We start from the raw sequence: 15,297 nt of genomic DNA, 5'->3' as shown, positions 1-15,297 counted from the left end.
GGCTGATCGAATCATGACTAGGCTTCGTTGTGCAAACTGCACAGCCTCACTCCTTTGATATGGTGGCGGAACAATCAAAGCTACTTCTCTGTGCTTTCGACTCTTCTAATATTCCAGAGTGTCCGTGTACATCTAAAGAGTAATCGTATAAAGACGTCACTTCAACCTCATCAATACTAGTCAAAAAAAAAAACGTCAATACATGTATTGCTCAGAGAGACTCGGGAGAGACCCAGTTCCGGAGTAGGAAAAAAAAAGAAACGCGTACTTTTCGTGACTTATTACATAGCACATTCTGATTACTCTTCAATGTTTCATCACCATTAAATCTCTCACCCAACAAAATTTAATATCAACCATCGGAACGGACCTCGGGAATCCCTTCCATCTGGTCTATCCATCTGAAAGAATGTTAGCACTAAAACATAAGACTTTAAGCAGGACAAACATGGATATGGCCCTTGTTGTATCTATGTAAGGCCTCACAGTGCCGGAGTCGCCGTATGCTGCATGTAGCTCTACATGCCAACCCCAGAATCGTGTAGAAACACTCTGGAGAGCCCTGGAGGCCGCGGACACCAGATGCCTAGGTGGACATTCACAAGCATTAATAATCTTCGAGGGTAAGCTGTACTGTTACAGTGCCCACATTTTCCCCCTTCTCTCGATATGGAGTTGTTGCTTTTTTTTTTTCCTTTTCTAAGGTTTTTTTTTTTAAAAATTTTTTAATTCAGCTATGTAATAAATTACCAAGGATTTCCTCCCGGTGGTATTTCAAGTTCTCTAGCATCGCCAAATTTATTCCACTTATTTCCCACCTACTTCTCTTCCTTTTTTAATTCTTTTTATTTTCTCTATCTTTTATCGAGTGTCTATATACCCCAGGGGCTCCTCCTTGCCAGAGGGCATCATTTTGGTGTGCGGTGCTTCCAAGATTTCCGTATCTCTTTGTGTCGTCACCCTTCGCTCTCGTTGCCTCAGGCCATCATTTGGCCTAACTTTTTTTTTCCCTCTCGCCTCGCTCATCTCACTTCTCTTTGTCATTGCCCATTAAGATCGTGTCAATTCGCCGAAGCTTCGTGCGAGCTGTAGACGCTCGTCTGCCAATTTGGGGACGGAGAATTCACGTCCCACCCACCATTCTTCCAATCTTCATCTGTCGATCCACCGCACATGACTCCACCTTCCCCTTCACCTGTGCCTTCTGCAGTCTCGTCCGCCGCAGCTTCACAACACTCGTATGAACATCCGGATGGAGATGCTTCGGTAGCACGCGCCCTTACGGGCATGAGTCTGGTTGCCCATACAAACGGGGACGCCCTCCCTGCTCCGGCATTATCTCCAGCCGGAAAACCGACCAAAGCCACCATGGCCGCTCGCCTCACGCGCATGTTCTCCAGCACAGGGAAAAATACATCAACCAAAGAAAACACCGAAGTTCCTCGTGACCTATCCGACAGCAGTTTGGAAAGCATCCAGCCCCTCAATGGCAGACTCTCAAAGTCATCATCTCGACCCGCCTCCAGACCTGTTTCTAGACCCCCTTCAAGAGGAGAATATTCTCGAACACCATCACGAAACCCGTCACTCAAAAGCGAACCCGTGGAAAAACACGACAAGAAGAAGATGGATGATAAAAAGACAAAGGATGGAGCTTCAATCCACAAGCGATTTGAGGTTCTGACGGAACCTCTCGGCAACCACTCACATAACCTCAGAAGTGCTAGACGGCAAGAGAAACTCACTGATCTGCTGCGGGACATGATGGGTGGCCGGAAAAAGGACGACCAGGTAGATGAGCAACAGTTGTCGCTGATGTCGACCTGGATTGATCAGTTCAAGACGGAGCGTGATAAGTTGGCTGCTGATAAGAAAGGTGGCCCGAATGCTACCGCTTCTCTCGTTGACAAGTACGGTAAGTGCCAGGAGATTGTGGGTCGCGGTGCTTTCGGTATCGTGCGCATCTCGCACAAGGTCGACCCTCAAGATTCCAAGTGTGAACAACTGTATGCTGTCAAGGAGTTCCGCCGCCGGCCTCAAGAAACGACCAAGAAGTATCAAAAACGATTGACTTCTGAATTTTGCATCTCGTCGTCACTTCGTCATCCGAACGTTATTCACACTTTGGACCTCTTGCAAGATGCAAAGGGAGATTACTGTGAAGTCATGGAATACTGCGCTGGTGGTGATCTGTACACCCTGGTCCTTGCTGCCGGCAAGTTGGAAGTTGCCGAGGCCGATTGCTTCTTCAAGCAGTTGATGCGGGGTGTTGAGTATATGCACGAAATGGGTGTTGCACACCGCGACCTTAAGCCCGAAAATTTACTTTTGACCACTCATGGTGCGCTCAAGATCACCGATTTTGGTAACGGCGAATGCTTCCGTATGGCCTGGGAGAAAGAAGCCCACATGACCGCCGGACTCTGCGGTTCTGCTCCATACATCGCCCCAGAGGAATACGTCGAGAGGGAATTTGATCCCCGGGCAGTTGATCTCTGGGCTACTGGGGTAATCTACATGGCCATGCGCACTGGACGGCATCTGTGGCGTGTGGCGCGCAAGGATGAAGACGAATTTTACCAGCGGTACCTAGAGGGTCGTAAACATGAGGATGGATACGCTCCCATCGAGACGTTACATCGGGTAAGAACTGCCACACCCTCTCCTGTCGTTGGAGGTCAAAGACTTATGACTTATCAGGCTCGTTGTCGCAATGTGATCTACTCCATCCTTGATCCCAACCCTTCTCGCCGCATCAATGCCTCACAGGTCCTCAAATCAGAATGGGTGCGCCAGATCAAGTTGTGCAAGGCCGGCGAGGAAGGGTTTTGATCGTCTCCACAAAAAAAAATTGTCAGGTGTGAAGGTCACCGGCCCCTTGAGGTTTAACGTGACCGAAATCATCCTATCACATTTGCCTCACGGGGCGGTAATTTATCATAGGCTTATTCAAGGAGAGTCTGACTGATTTCAACCCTTTGAAAACTCCTAAAATGGAAGGAGGCCCCTTCCGACGGTTCTATTTATGCCTTTTTTTTAATTTCCGTTCCATCCTGTTTGTTGGCTCTGGCGCATACTGTATCCCTGCAGCCTCTTCAGCCTGTGCTTTATTACATCGATCCACCTTTTAGCTTGTCTTTTTGTCTGGATCCTCATGTCTTCAACGTCAATGCAACGAAGAATCATGACCCTTTTCTTTTGATCTGGCTTTCCCTTACAACCTCTCGGAGTTTTATCTCGTCCGGTCTTCAAATGTTTTTTTTTCGTGTTACGGGATTTCGGCAGATACCTTGAAGTTTCTACTGGCGTTGGCGGGCAATTCCCCATTTGAACTTTCTACCCTTGTACCACTATGACGAACCCAGCTTTAGCGGGCGAATATGGGCATATTCTCACTTGGGTTCCAGGTCCTGGGTTCTGGGAAATTTTGTCAATATGATTGTAGGCAGAGGCTCCGCTGCCCGCATCAACAAAACAAGATCAGGAACAGGAATCGGTGCCTAAGTGGGACATTTCACACCGGAGGTCTTCTGAACCTTTTTGGCTTTGGATTTTCTCCTTTCGACGTTGGATTCTAGTACATATTACCGATGCTTTTGTATATATGGCTTAGGCATGCTGATTTTTTTGTTACATGAGACTTAGTTCCATGTAGCAAGATGCAAAATCCATTAATAAAAGGTCCACAATTGTCACTGAGACGATCAGCACGATCGAGTAGATCAGCTCCGACATCGTTCAAACACATCAGGACCCGTTATATAATCCAACCTTGGGAGTTTTCCCAACAACAATGATCTATCCATCCTCCATACGCTAGCGAGAAAAACAATAAGCCCCAGCGGTCTGATGCAATCGAGTGTGTCATATTCCCGACTAGCGCAGTCTAGCTATTCCCACCATACACACATGTGTCGTATAACTTCTAAATAAAATACTTTAGGTATGTACGCAGTATAATTTCAGTTATACAGAGAACAAATGCAGCTCAAGAGTTGTGGCTTCGAACTCTACAACTTCCTCCCCCCCCCATATACCCAATCCAAGCAACCATTTCAAAAAGGGGATCCCGAGTAAAGCTCGAGCGGATTCAAGTTAGTTGTTCACACTTGGCATTGTCATATAACAGCCTGCCAAGGATGCACATAGCTCGGTTACTTAGGCATCAACATTACAGTCTGGGCGAAGTGGGTAAGTGAAATACCTCAACATGCACATGCCATGCAGGCGTGTTGCAGCGGATGTAAGGCCCAGCCCTACTCCGTACACTATGCTACCATTAAAGGGGTAAGGGGTAATTGTGTTTAACGTTAGGTAAATGTTTTTTGTCATCTTTCTCTTGATTGCTCGCCAGCGTCTAGCGGCTACGGATTATATGCACCTGGTTTGCGTAGGTATGTCCCAACAAGATACCATGTGCAATGTTTATCTTGGCATGATTTACCTAGTATTACCCAGTCCTTGTATCTTTGCAGGAAAAAAAAAAAAATTTAAATCTCGATAAGACCCTCGCAGAACCTGAATAAGGCGACGCTGATGTGGGTACTCCAGCCCTACCAAACGTGACGTATCCGCATCCGGAAGACAGAAGACATGACATAAGCACAGCCACACACAGCCACATAGCCACACAGCCGTAAGGCAAGTCGGCTACCCTTGGCGTTGGGTTCGGGACCTTCACGACTTTCCCTACAGCTTAACTCCGGAGAGTCTTCTCAGCAGTCAACTGCAATCACCCTCGACTTGCTTCTACTTCATACCCACTTACAGCCTATAACCAACACCAACTCACAGCCGATCTTCATCTCCGGGTCCTCCGAGCCACACCGCCACCATGTCGTGGGCAGGTACGCCTCATTTTACTAAAACCATCAGACTCATGAATCAGTGCCAGTCTGAGCGAATCTAACTGCTGGGGTGGATAGGGTTCAAGAAAAATGTCAACCGTGCCACGACACAGGTGATGATGAAGACGGGTGAGTTCGTCGAGTTCTACCCCGCAATGAATCGAGAGAGGGCGATCGCACCACGATCCCGGACTAACTACCCGCTATGCGCTACGACTTGCTTGCCGCACCCTGTGGATGCGAATCACACGCTGACTCAGTAATTTCATAGGACATGTTGAGAGAACGAATGATCGCGATTATGAGATCGAGGAACGGTATGGTTGCCCTCGCTGCTGCCTCAAGATGGCTATATCGGGACCGGAACTGACATTGCTCATTATAGTCGGTATCGGACTATGGAGACCGCGGCTAATCGCTTGCAAAGGGAGGCAAAGGGGTATTTGGATTCACTACGAGGTAGGTGACCTTCCGCTTTGGATTCTTGGATCTGGTTGTTCCGTTGACTGACTCTTTTCAGCCATGACGGCATCCCAAATGCGCATTGCCGAGACCATTGATGCCTTCTACGGTGACGCGGGAACAAAAGATGGTGTGAGCCGGAGCTACAAGCAGGCCGTTGAGGATCTTGATGCCGAGACCATCAAGGCTCTGGATGGGCCATACCGGTAGGAGATTCTGACTTTCCTGACGAGCACACATGAATAGTGCTGACGGAAGCCAAAGTACCACCGTTCTCGACCCCATCTCCCGATTCTGTGCCTACTTCCCCGACGTGAACGAATGTATCAAGAAACGCAACCACAAGCTGCTAGACTACGACGCCATGCGCGCTAAGGTCAAGAAGCTAGCTGAGAAGCCCGACAAGGATGTCACCAAGCTGCCGCGGACCGAGCGCGAAGCCGAGATGGCCAAGCAGGCTTACGAGCAGTTGAATGAGCAGCTCTCCAACGAACTCCCCCAGCTTATCGACCTACGTGTGCCCTATCTCGACCCCAGCTTCGAAGCTCTCGTCAAGATCCAGCTGCGCTTCTGTGCTGAGGCGTATTCCCGCATGGCGCAAGTGCAGCAATATCTCGATGCTGAAACTCGTGACCAGTATGCCAAGGGTGATCTTGATAACCGAGTTGAGGAGGTGTTGCAGGAGATCCGCGATTTGAGCATAGCTGGAACCGTTTGAGCTGGTCTTTTAATCAACTACTTTTTAAGCGTAATACCGGATGTTTCTTTGCTGCACTGAGATCTTTGCAACAGAATCGTGTTTTTTTTTTCGTGTTTCTGTCGATATATTTCGGCAGCTATTTCCTGTGTTTATTACCTTACACTAGGCGTTTCCTGTGTATATGTTTAATACATCCACAAGCTAGCTTTGACATTTCTCTTCATCACTTCCTCCAATTCCATGCTCTCGCCTGCAGTCATGACCAAGGGGGAGAGGGGGGTATAATTTGTACTGTGCTCCAACCAAATCCACAATATACACATCACCAAAGATCAAACATCAGACCTTTCCCGTAGGTCTGAAAAGTTCATCTCGAATAGTCTGCACCACAGGCATCGCCGCGGCATGATAAGACTTAAGCTCCTTCTCAGTAACAGTCTTCAACACATAGTCCGAAACAGCACCGGTCTCATGTGACGTGGGACGACCAATACCAAGACCAACGCGCAAGATCGAAAGATCCGCCAACGGCCCAGTGACACTCTTATTCGTACTAGGAGAAGAGCGGGGATACAACCCCTTCTTGCGCAGTGTCTCACAAATACTGATGAGACCGCGATGGCCTCGCAAACTAAATGCCTCAGGCCCGCCGCGTATGACACGAACCTTTCCTAGTGCGATGGAGAGTTCGTCATGGAGGATGATGAGGGTTGTTGGGTAACTAGTTTGTATGGGGATGTTTGGGGTGGAGGCAGAAGCACGAGTTGCAGCAACGTTGGCGATTCTTTCAAGACGGCTTGCTCGCTCGGTTGCCCATTGTTCTAGTCGGCGCACAAGTTTCGGGCCTGTTACATTCATGAGGGATGGACTTTGCCATGTTTCATGGTAGAGGCCTGTGTTTGAGAGGGTGGTTTCGAGGAGTGGTTTTAAGGCGTCGAGGAGGTGGTGGCCGGCGCTGTGTCGGGTATTGTGGTAGGGGGCTGGATTGCCGATTGACGCGATGAAGAGGAGGCGGCGGGGAAGGATTTCCATATTTGTAGGGAGGAGACACCCTTAGGTGTGTGATATACTTTGTACGGTCTTTTTTTTTTTTTCTCTCTCTCTCTCTTTATCATTGGTTCAGGCACCGGGAGATCGTCCCGTGACTTGGCTGATATCGGAGATAAGCAACTCCTTATCTCCATATTAATACACAAGTAAATTCTAATATTTTGATGTCATCGAGGTCACTTCAACTCTTTCTACTATGTTATACATAGTAATGGAAGGAGCATATAGTCCTTGAAGGTTATTTCTTTGCAAAAATCATCTCGTAGACTGTCAGAACTTGCAAATTACTAGGCTGGGGTGTAGAGATCAATCATGACAACTACCGCTAAGCTTAGCGCTTCCCATGCAACTTATGCTTTTTCTATAGATATCTCTTGCTTTCATCTCCCGGGCAGGAAGATTAAAAATGGAGCCATGAAACAAGCCTACTTGCCTAGAATCGAGGCGGAGTGCTATAGAGCACTTGATGCACCACGATCCTGATTGACGCTTTTTATCTCGGAAAAACACTTGATTGTAAGGGGAATATTGTGTCATCAACAAATGACCAAAGGGTAGACAACTTGCATCATGAGATATCCCGGGCACTGATCACATTTGTCTGGGGTGAGTTCGAGCCAATCCGGTTTCACAAGTCTGCACCTCTAGTATCGTGGATATTTTCCACTATTAGGTCATTTGGCTGTAGATCTCCACTTGTAAACCCCATTCGATGGTTCTTGAGGGTGCGGTTGACCATTTTTCGCAATTAGCGAACGCACTGCGACGAACAATCTTTTGGCGTAGCCTTTCTAGCTTCCTTCCTTCATCGGCTGATGATTCTTGAATGTCCCGGAGAGAGCTGGATTTTGTTATCTGGCGTTGAGAAAACAGCATCGACATAAGGCGTGCTATTTAAGATCACAAACTAGCCTGGCGGTGGTATTGTTCATAGGTCTTCAAGAGCCTCATCAATACGCTAGCTGATGGTCTTCTTCTCAATCAGTGTGGTAGTCTCTACAAGTCAGTCCCAGGGATGAAATCCATGGCGTTCAATTTATTCTAAGTTTTCGAGATCAACAAAACTGGCGTAAACCATCTGTACTGAGGTGTTGCTATTGGGTTGTGACATATTTAATGTGACATATTTCATGTTCTCTGCTTTTGAAGGCGATAGTGTGTACCGATCTTGACTGCGAAGCATTCCTTCCCGAGAACAACGTTGATAGTATTTGTACCTATGCCGAGGACATCGGTCGACGCTTCGATATCAGCAATGGTTAGGAGGTCAACGGTCGAGTGCATCGAATTTGTCTTGTTGGTCCATAAGGACGCGACGAATCAAATTGAATGAATCACAGGGTATGCTAACACTGCCATGCCACGTGACAATATATCATTGGCCATCCTTGTACGCTTTGAGAGGAAGCATGGTCTTGAAGATGAACAGCTTATGAATGTCGTTGGGTAAAGTAACCAATCCAGGAGCCGGCGTGACACCTATGGCCTGCGGAGTATTATTGTCCATGAAGTTTTGTGGAATACGTGAATTGTGTCCATTGCAATGAAACCAGACAAGCTTTTGGATATAACTCCCCTCAAACCCCATGCAAAACCGAGAATAACAACAGAAAGAGACATTTACAGTTGGAACAGAGTTCTCGTCTTCTCCATTCCACCCTTCCACTCCCACTCCTGGCCACTGGCACGCTGGATGCCCTTATCAACACGACGCAGCTTCAATGTGAAACGGGGTCCTAGTTCCTGTAGGCCAGTGCGGATACCTTCAACACCCAACATTTCCTTGCCGTCAGCACCAACGACAGCCTTTTCGGTCTCACGCTTCTCACGGAAGACGTAGCGATGACGACGGACGAAAATGTAATCACGTTGGTTGTGCAAAGTGACAACCTGTCGGCCCTCGAACTCCGGCTGAGGCGGGAAGAGTGTGCGGAACAAATGGGCAGTTAGAAGACCGAGAGGAGTACGGAAGTTATTGAGGATCAGCTCGGGCCAGTGCTCGGTAGCTCGGCCGTGTCCTGGGAGGCGTTTTCCTTCGATCCAGTTGCTGATGGTGAAGTGGAAAGTCGGACCAACTGGCAAGTGAACTATCGTTAACCCAGAGGGACGCTTTTGGTCCTCATTCAACACGACAACCGTCGTGAAATTACGGTTTGCAGCGAATTTGGAAATCTCGCGGATTGAGAATTTGTGCGAGTACCGGTGAGCATTACGCCGGATATACACGCTGTTCGGGAACACTTCGGTCAGAGTCTCGGCTTGGCCGTGGAGGGTAGAGTTGAGGCCGGTGGTGATGAGGATTTTCGGGGTGGGTGGGGGACCCTCGGTGAAAAGCGTAGGGAATTTGGCGGCCAGTGCTTCAGGAGCAAGGCTAAGGTTTGTGCTGCGTGTGGACTGGGTAGGACTTGTGGCACGCTCTGTCGCAGTTCGGAGAGAGGTCTTCTTCCGGCTGAGGCTGGCAGTTTTGTCTTCGTCATTTTCCTCATCCTCATCTTCATTTTCGCTTTTGTCCGATTCGAGCATACTGTCGACCGACTCGTTGTCTGATTCTGCAGCCTCGCTGTCATCCTCGCCCTCTTCTAATGGCCGATTAAGCTCGTCTTCTTCTTCTTTCTTGGCGCGCTTGATGCGCTCAACGTCAACGCTCAATCCCAAACCAGTCTCTTCGGTGTCGTTGTCGGCTTCGTCCCAGACACGTTTCCGCTCGAGGGTCAGAGGAATGTTGCGGCGGAGTCGTTCTTCCTTCAACTTGGGATTCTTGGCTTCTTCTTTCTTGAAAGCGTAGCGCTCCTCTCGGCGCGCAGCATCTTTGGCTCTCTTGCGCTTGACATGGTTCATCTTCCGGCGCATCTTGTTGGCGGTTTTCATATCACCCATGACGCCCGGAGGCGGTCCAGATCGGCCGGGGACAACCATTTTTAGAAGCTGGGAAGGTAGAGTGTTGCTGTTGAAGGTCAATAGAAAATGTGAAGATCGCCGAGAAATAAATCATTTCGGACAATCGTTTCCCCGGAACGCCAATCCGCGATTTGGCCTTGTGACTTGGAGACCTCCTTTTTAGAAGGAAAATAAATAAAAAGAAGAAGAAGAAGATCGACTCAATTGGTCGCTCTCTCTCATTTTATACCCCATTGTCTTTTATCCTCTCGGTGGTGTCTGAGGGGCTGCATAGTGGATGACTCAATTGCCGCGCCTGCGATTTCCCCCCCGCTCTTTTCTTTCCCCTCCGTCTTTCTTTCGGACTCAGTTTAGGACCTACACTCCTCCCCCGAAGACCCTGAAACGAAACGTCAAGATGGCCACCGTCAACACCAAGACCGGTCAGTCCATCGACCGCACGGTACTGGACTCCATGCTCCGCCGTCGCATGTTCTACACCCCCTCCTTCGAAATTTACGGTGGTGTGTCCGGTCTGTACGACTATGGTCCACCTGGAACCGCACTGATCGCCAACATGACCGACTTGTGGCGCAAGCACTTCGTACTCGAGGAGGACATGCTCGAGGTCGACACCACTATGTTGACTCCCCACGAGATTCTCAAGACCAGTGGACATGTGGACAAGTTCGCCGACTGGATGTGTAAGGACCCCAAGACTGGCGAGATCTTCCGTGCCGACCACTTGGTTGAGGAGGTTCTCGAGGCCCGCCTCAAGGGAGACAAGCAGGCGCGCGGCGAGAAAGTTGTTGTGGACGAGGAGAAGGAGGCTAAGAAGAAGAGAAAGGCCAAGGGCACTGAGGCCAAGAAGCTGGATGATGCCGTGGTCAAGGAGTACGAGGAGACCCTCGCACAGATTGACAACTTCGGTGGTCCCGAGCTGGAGCAGCTTATCAAGAAGCACGACATCCGCAACCCTGTCACCGGAGGCGAGGTGCTGCCTCCGGTTTCCTTTAACCTCATGTTCCAGACCTCTATTGGCCCCAGCGCCAATATGCCCGGCTACTTGCGTCCCGAGACCGCTCAGGGTCAGTTCCTGAACTTTGCTAAGCTCTTGGAGTTCAACCAGCAGTCGATGCCGTTCGCCTCTGCATCCATTGGCAAGTCGTTCCGTAACGAGATCTCCCCCCGCGCAGGTCTCCTGCGTGTGCGCGAGTTCCTCATGGCCGAGATTGAGCACTACGTCGACCCCGAGGGTGGCAAGAAGCACGCTCGCTTCGATGAGGTCAAGGATACTGAGCTGACCTTGCTCGACCGCAACGTGCAGCTGTCCGGAAGCACAAAGCTGACCAAGATGACCATCGGCAAGGCCGTTGAGATTGGATTGGTCGACAACGAGACCCTGGGCTATTTCTTGGCCCGCATTCAGTCCTTCCTGTTGAAGCTGGGCGTTGACCCCACCAAGCTGCGCTTCCGTCAGCACATGGCTAATGAGATGGCTCACTACGCTACTGACTGCTGGGATGCCGAGTTGCAGACCAGCTATGGCTGGATCGAGTGTGTCGGTTGCGCTGACCGCTCCGCTTACGATCTGACTGTTCACAAGGAGAAGACCGGTGCCCCTCTCGTGGTGCGCCAGGCCCGTGCCGAGCCTCTGCGCATCGAGGAGTACCAGATTGAACTCGAGAAGAAGAAGTTTGGACCCAAGTTCAAGAAGGATGCCAAGACCGTCGAGGCAGCTGTTGAGGCTCTGTCCCAGGAGCTGCGCGAGAAGCTCTCTCTTGACCTCGAGAAGGATGGCAAGATTGAGGTCGATGTTGAGGGTGTTGGATCTGGCAAGGTTGAGATCGAGAAGGACCTGATCAAGATTGAGAAGCGTACTCGTGTTGAGAATGTCCGCGAGTACACCCCCAACGTGATCGAACCCTCCTTCGGTATTGGACGTATTCTGTACAGTATGATTGAGCACTCCTACTGGTCCCGCGCCGGTGACGAGACCCGTGGTGTAAGTCTCTCCTGTTGTGTCTTTTTTACCATGAGCGCTGGGCACTAACGATACTCCATAGGTCCTTTCTTTCCCTCCCGCTGTTGCCCCCACAAAGGTCCTGCTGGTTCCTCTCTCCACCCACGCCTCCTTCAAGCCTCTGACCCAGCGTCTAACCTCGAAGCTGCGCAAGGCCGGTATCTCCAACCGTGTCGATGACTCTTCCGCCAGTATAGGCAAGCGTTACTCTCGCAATGACGAGTTGGGCACACCCTTCGGTATCACTGTGGATTTCCAGTCCGTTCAGGACAGCACCTTCACCCTGCGTGACCGCGATACTACCAAGCAGGTCCGTGCCAGCGAGGACGAGATCTTGCAGGCTGTCAAGTCCCTCGTTGAGGGTGACGAGACATGGGAGGATATTCGCAAGCGCCTGCCCGAGTTCACTTCCCAGGAGATCGAGGCTTAGAATGCTTAGAATGCATGATAAAATATCACTTCCTTTTTTTTCCAAAAAAACCCTTTTCCCTTATCAATTAAATCAGAACAGCCTCATCCTTGTAGGTCTAACAAAATAGTTGCTGTTCATCACGCTAACCGGGCACGGCGTGCCTAGATTCGGGACACCGCGCCAAGAATCCGGGGCATCTCCGTCATCCCATCTGTCCTCTTCACACTCACTCCACTTTGTTAACAACAATGGCGCCCACAGTACATTCCGCTAAATTGACACTCTCGTGTCCACTCTTCGCTACGGACTTTGACCCACGCAACAACGGTCGACTCCTAGTCGGCGGCGGAGGCGGCGAGGGACGTAGCGGAGTTGGAAACAAGATCGCAAGTCCCACCATTTCAAGAAAATACGTCCTCTGACATAAGTATGCTAATTGTTGCTTTCTCTGCAGTTTCTGCTTGACACATCGCGTCGTAACGAGGTCATCGAGGCCATTGAATTAAACCTGTCGCGCGATGAAGACTCGGTAACATCGCTAGCTGCGGCCCCACGGGCTGGCGACGAGGCGGGCTCCCTTGTTGCTCTGGCCGGTATAAATAGCTCTGCGGAGCAACAGAAAAAAAACAACAATCAACATCTTCGCTCATTTCGGTTTGAGGTGCCGCGGAGGGCAACCACTGTTGCTACTTCGAATGCACAGAGCGCCGAAAATAGTGAGAAACAGGACTCCAAGTCTGAAGAAGGATCCATTCCCGGAAAGGCTATAGCTTTGTCGCAAGTATCTATGTTCCGAACCAAGAACGGGCTAGGCTCTTCAGATACATACCAGCGGGTGACGAGACTCTCACCATGGCCGAAAGGGAAGGAGGGCACCCAGAAACACACACGGATTGGAGCCGTTGCGACGGGTCTGGCGCCATCCGGTGAAATTGTGTTCTTCCGCGCCACAGAGAAGCCCAGCAGAAAGGATATTATCGGCCGCATCCAACTAAGCGGCAATGAAGAGGCTGAGGACCTGGACTTTGTGAGCCTCGAACACGATATGGAAAAGACTGACCATGCACACGGCCGGTTCCTTGTTGCTTATACCAACGGCCCGGACGTCATGGTTGGGGAGATCTCGTCCTCTAGCCGCTCCAACAGCTCCCCCGACGTCCGCTCCGTTTATAGCATTCCCCTACCCGCCAGCGGAGCCCGCACAGCACGCCCCAAGTTCCGCGCGCTGCGATTCCTCTCGCCCCGAACCCTACTCCTCCTCCTAAACGCCCCAAACCGCGGAGGTAGTGAGCTCGTCCTCCTTCAACTTCCTAGCGACAAATTGAACAAGTCTAAAATTCTACGACGTCGCAAGCTCCCTCGAAGCGTGAAAATCGGCCTAGGGCTCGATATCTGCCAACTCGGAAACAACGCGCAAGGTCAACAACAGACGGTTATCGCAGCCAGCGGCAGCGACAACTCGATCCCTCTATTCACACTAGAATATGGTCCAAACCGCGGCTACAGCAACTTCCGCCCCTATACAACCCTTCGCGACGTGCACCCGTTCTCAATGACCAAACTCACCTTCTCAACCTTCATCGCACCTTCACACCCCATAACCCCAGACGTCGGCCCGCAGAATATCAAACTTGCCTCTGTCAGCATGGGCAACACAGTCGTCGTACACACATTCCCACTATCCCCCTTCCCAACCTCCTCCCGTGCCCCGCGCTACGTCCTCGTCACGCCCGGTCCCGCCGAGATCTGGGAATTAGTCTACAGCGTCATCGTGCTACTATTCTCGATATCCGCAATCTGTATAGCAATGCTCGCCTTCGCCGAGATCCGCGGCGGAACTCCGCCAGTCCTCGGTGCCACAGAATGGCTCCCAGATAGCATCCGCGGAGCCATCGCACGGGAATATGTCCTACCCCCACAGGATCAGCTGACGTATTTCGATACACTTCTTGCACCCTGGGGAAGCAGCAGCGATACGGATATCCCGGTGGCGACCATCGTCTCCGCAGACTCGCAGATCGAATCCCTGCGCGAAATCCTGGACCGTGTTCACCGCGCCGGTGCCGCGCCAGCCGATCTTGAAACCGTCGCGCCGCAGTCTCTCTCTGTCATCGTGCGGTGTGGTGCAGGACAGAATGCCAAGCAGAGCGTAACTATTGAAACTGCTGTGTCAGCGTCTGCGGACGAGTCCGAGCAATCCGAGGAGCAGAAGCTGCAAGCTTGGAAGGATCTTTCTGCGCCTGAGCAGAGTGCTTGGAAACAGAGGCTTGTGGATTCCGGGCGTTGGACTGCTTCTGAGGGGGAGAGTGTCCTTATTGGTGTTTTGTTTAGTGAGGCTTGTGAGGAATTGGGGAGGGCTGTGAGGGAGGGGTTCCCTTGATTTCATTTTTGTCTTGGTATGTGTGTTGGGATTTGAGTTTCTTTTATTCTGTATGTACCTACGGAGTACGGAGGTCGATCAAATTAATTTCTGCCCAGGCATTTTTAATGCCAGTAGTAAGTTAGTCCCAAAATAGGAAGGTTGTTCTATGTTGTACATGGTGGTTTCAACATCATATACTTCTTGAACACTTTCGAAAATGTCGAAATCCATGGTACAGTATATGAATGAAAAAAGGATGGAATACCCAAGAAAAAAGATACGGTCCACCATGATGGCGCTGTCTATACAAGTTAGATGTCACGTGCAAAGGGGCAGAGCGGCCGAAGGTCAGATGCCTGAAAATGCCTTAATTTAGACGAGCAGAGATAAAATAGTAACTAAACTCCCTATCATTTCAACCAATCCATTTCATATAGTCATAGTAAGATTTCTGTCAGAAAGTTGGAACTCCGATATTTCGCTTCGCTCAGCAAAAACAAATTCATACTATTTAGAGCGTCTTTACCTAGAAGCTTTTCTATATAGCTAGAAGTAGTTAGCTAA

At 50.2% G+C, this 15,297-nt stretch overlaps 6 protein-coding genes across 6 annotated transcripts; 4 read left to right on the top strand and 2 right to left on the bottom strand.

Moving 5' to 3' along the window:
- Positions 1-1,173: 1,173 nt before the first annotated feature.
- Pdw03_8936 (Protein kinase) lies at positions 1,174-2,832 on the top strand (the record flags this gene model as incomplete). Its single annotated transcript, XM_066102102.1, has 2 exons — positions 1,174-2,643; positions 2,701-2,832. 2 exons carry the CDS (start codon positions 1,174-1,176, stop codon positions 2,830-2,832), a joined length of 1,602 nt encoding a protein of 533 aa, XP_065957185.1.
- Positions 2,833-4,834: 2,002 nt separating this feature from the next.
- On the top strand, positions 4,835-6,027 carry Pdw03_8935 (Amphiphysin; the record flags this gene model as incomplete). The annotated part of the gene is made up of 6 exons (XM_014681551.1): positions 4,835-4,847; positions 4,926-4,976; positions 5,119-5,164; positions 5,233-5,306; positions 5,368-5,515; positions 5,574-6,027. 6 exons carry the CDS (start codon positions 4,835-4,837, stop codon positions 6,025-6,027), a joined length of 786 nt encoding a protein of 261 aa, XP_014537037.1.
- A 321-nt stretch (positions 6,028-6,348) lies between these two features.
- Positions 6,349-7,041, bottom strand: Pdw03_8934 (Peptidyl-tRNA hydrolase, putative; the record flags this gene model as incomplete). The annotated part of the gene is made up of 1 exon (XM_014681550.1): positions 6,349-7,041. One exon carries the CDS (start codon positions 7,039-7,041, stop codon positions 6,349-6,351), a length of 693 nt encoding a protein of 230 aa, XP_014537036.1.
- A 1,638-nt stretch (positions 7,042-8,679) lies between these two features.
- Pdw03_8933 (RNA processing factor 1) lies at positions 8,680-9,975 on the bottom strand (the record flags this gene model as incomplete). Its single annotated transcript, XM_014681549.1, has 1 exon — positions 8,680-9,975. The coding sequence occupies one exon, from the start codon at positions 9,973-9,975 to the stop codon at positions 8,680-8,682; it is 1,296 nt and encodes a 431-aa protein (XP_014537035.1).
- Positions 9,976-10,354: 379 nt separating this feature from the next.
- Positions 10,355-12,389, top strand: Pdw03_8932 (Glycyl-tRNA synthetase; the record flags this gene model as incomplete). The annotated part of the gene is made up of 2 exons (XM_014681548.1): positions 10,355-11,941; positions 12,003-12,389. The coding sequence occupies 2 exons, from the start codon at positions 10,355-10,357 to the stop codon at positions 12,387-12,389; spliced, it is 1,974 nt and encodes a 657-aa protein (XP_014537034.1).
- A 230-nt stretch (positions 12,390-12,619) lies between these two features.
- Pdw03_8931 (glycyl-tRNA synthetase) lies at positions 12,620-14,751 on the top strand (the record flags this gene model as incomplete). The annotated part of the gene is made up of 2 exons (XM_066102101.1): positions 12,620-12,757; positions 12,826-14,751. The coding sequence occupies 2 exons, from the start codon at positions 12,620-12,622 to the stop codon at positions 14,749-14,751; spliced, it is 2,064 nt and encodes a 687-aa protein (XP_065957184.1).
- Positions 14,752-15,297: the final 546 nt, after the last annotated feature.

The sequence above is a fragment of the Penicillium digitatum genome, chromosome 3 (genome assembly GCF_016767815.1).
Source record: "Penicillium digitatum chromosome 3, complete sequence".
Taxonomy (NCBI): domain Eukaryota; kingdom Fungi; phylum Ascomycota; class Eurotiomycetes; order Eurotiales; family Aspergillaceae; genus Penicillium; species Penicillium digitatum.
This window is presented reverse-complemented; position numbering and strand designations above follow the sequence as displayed.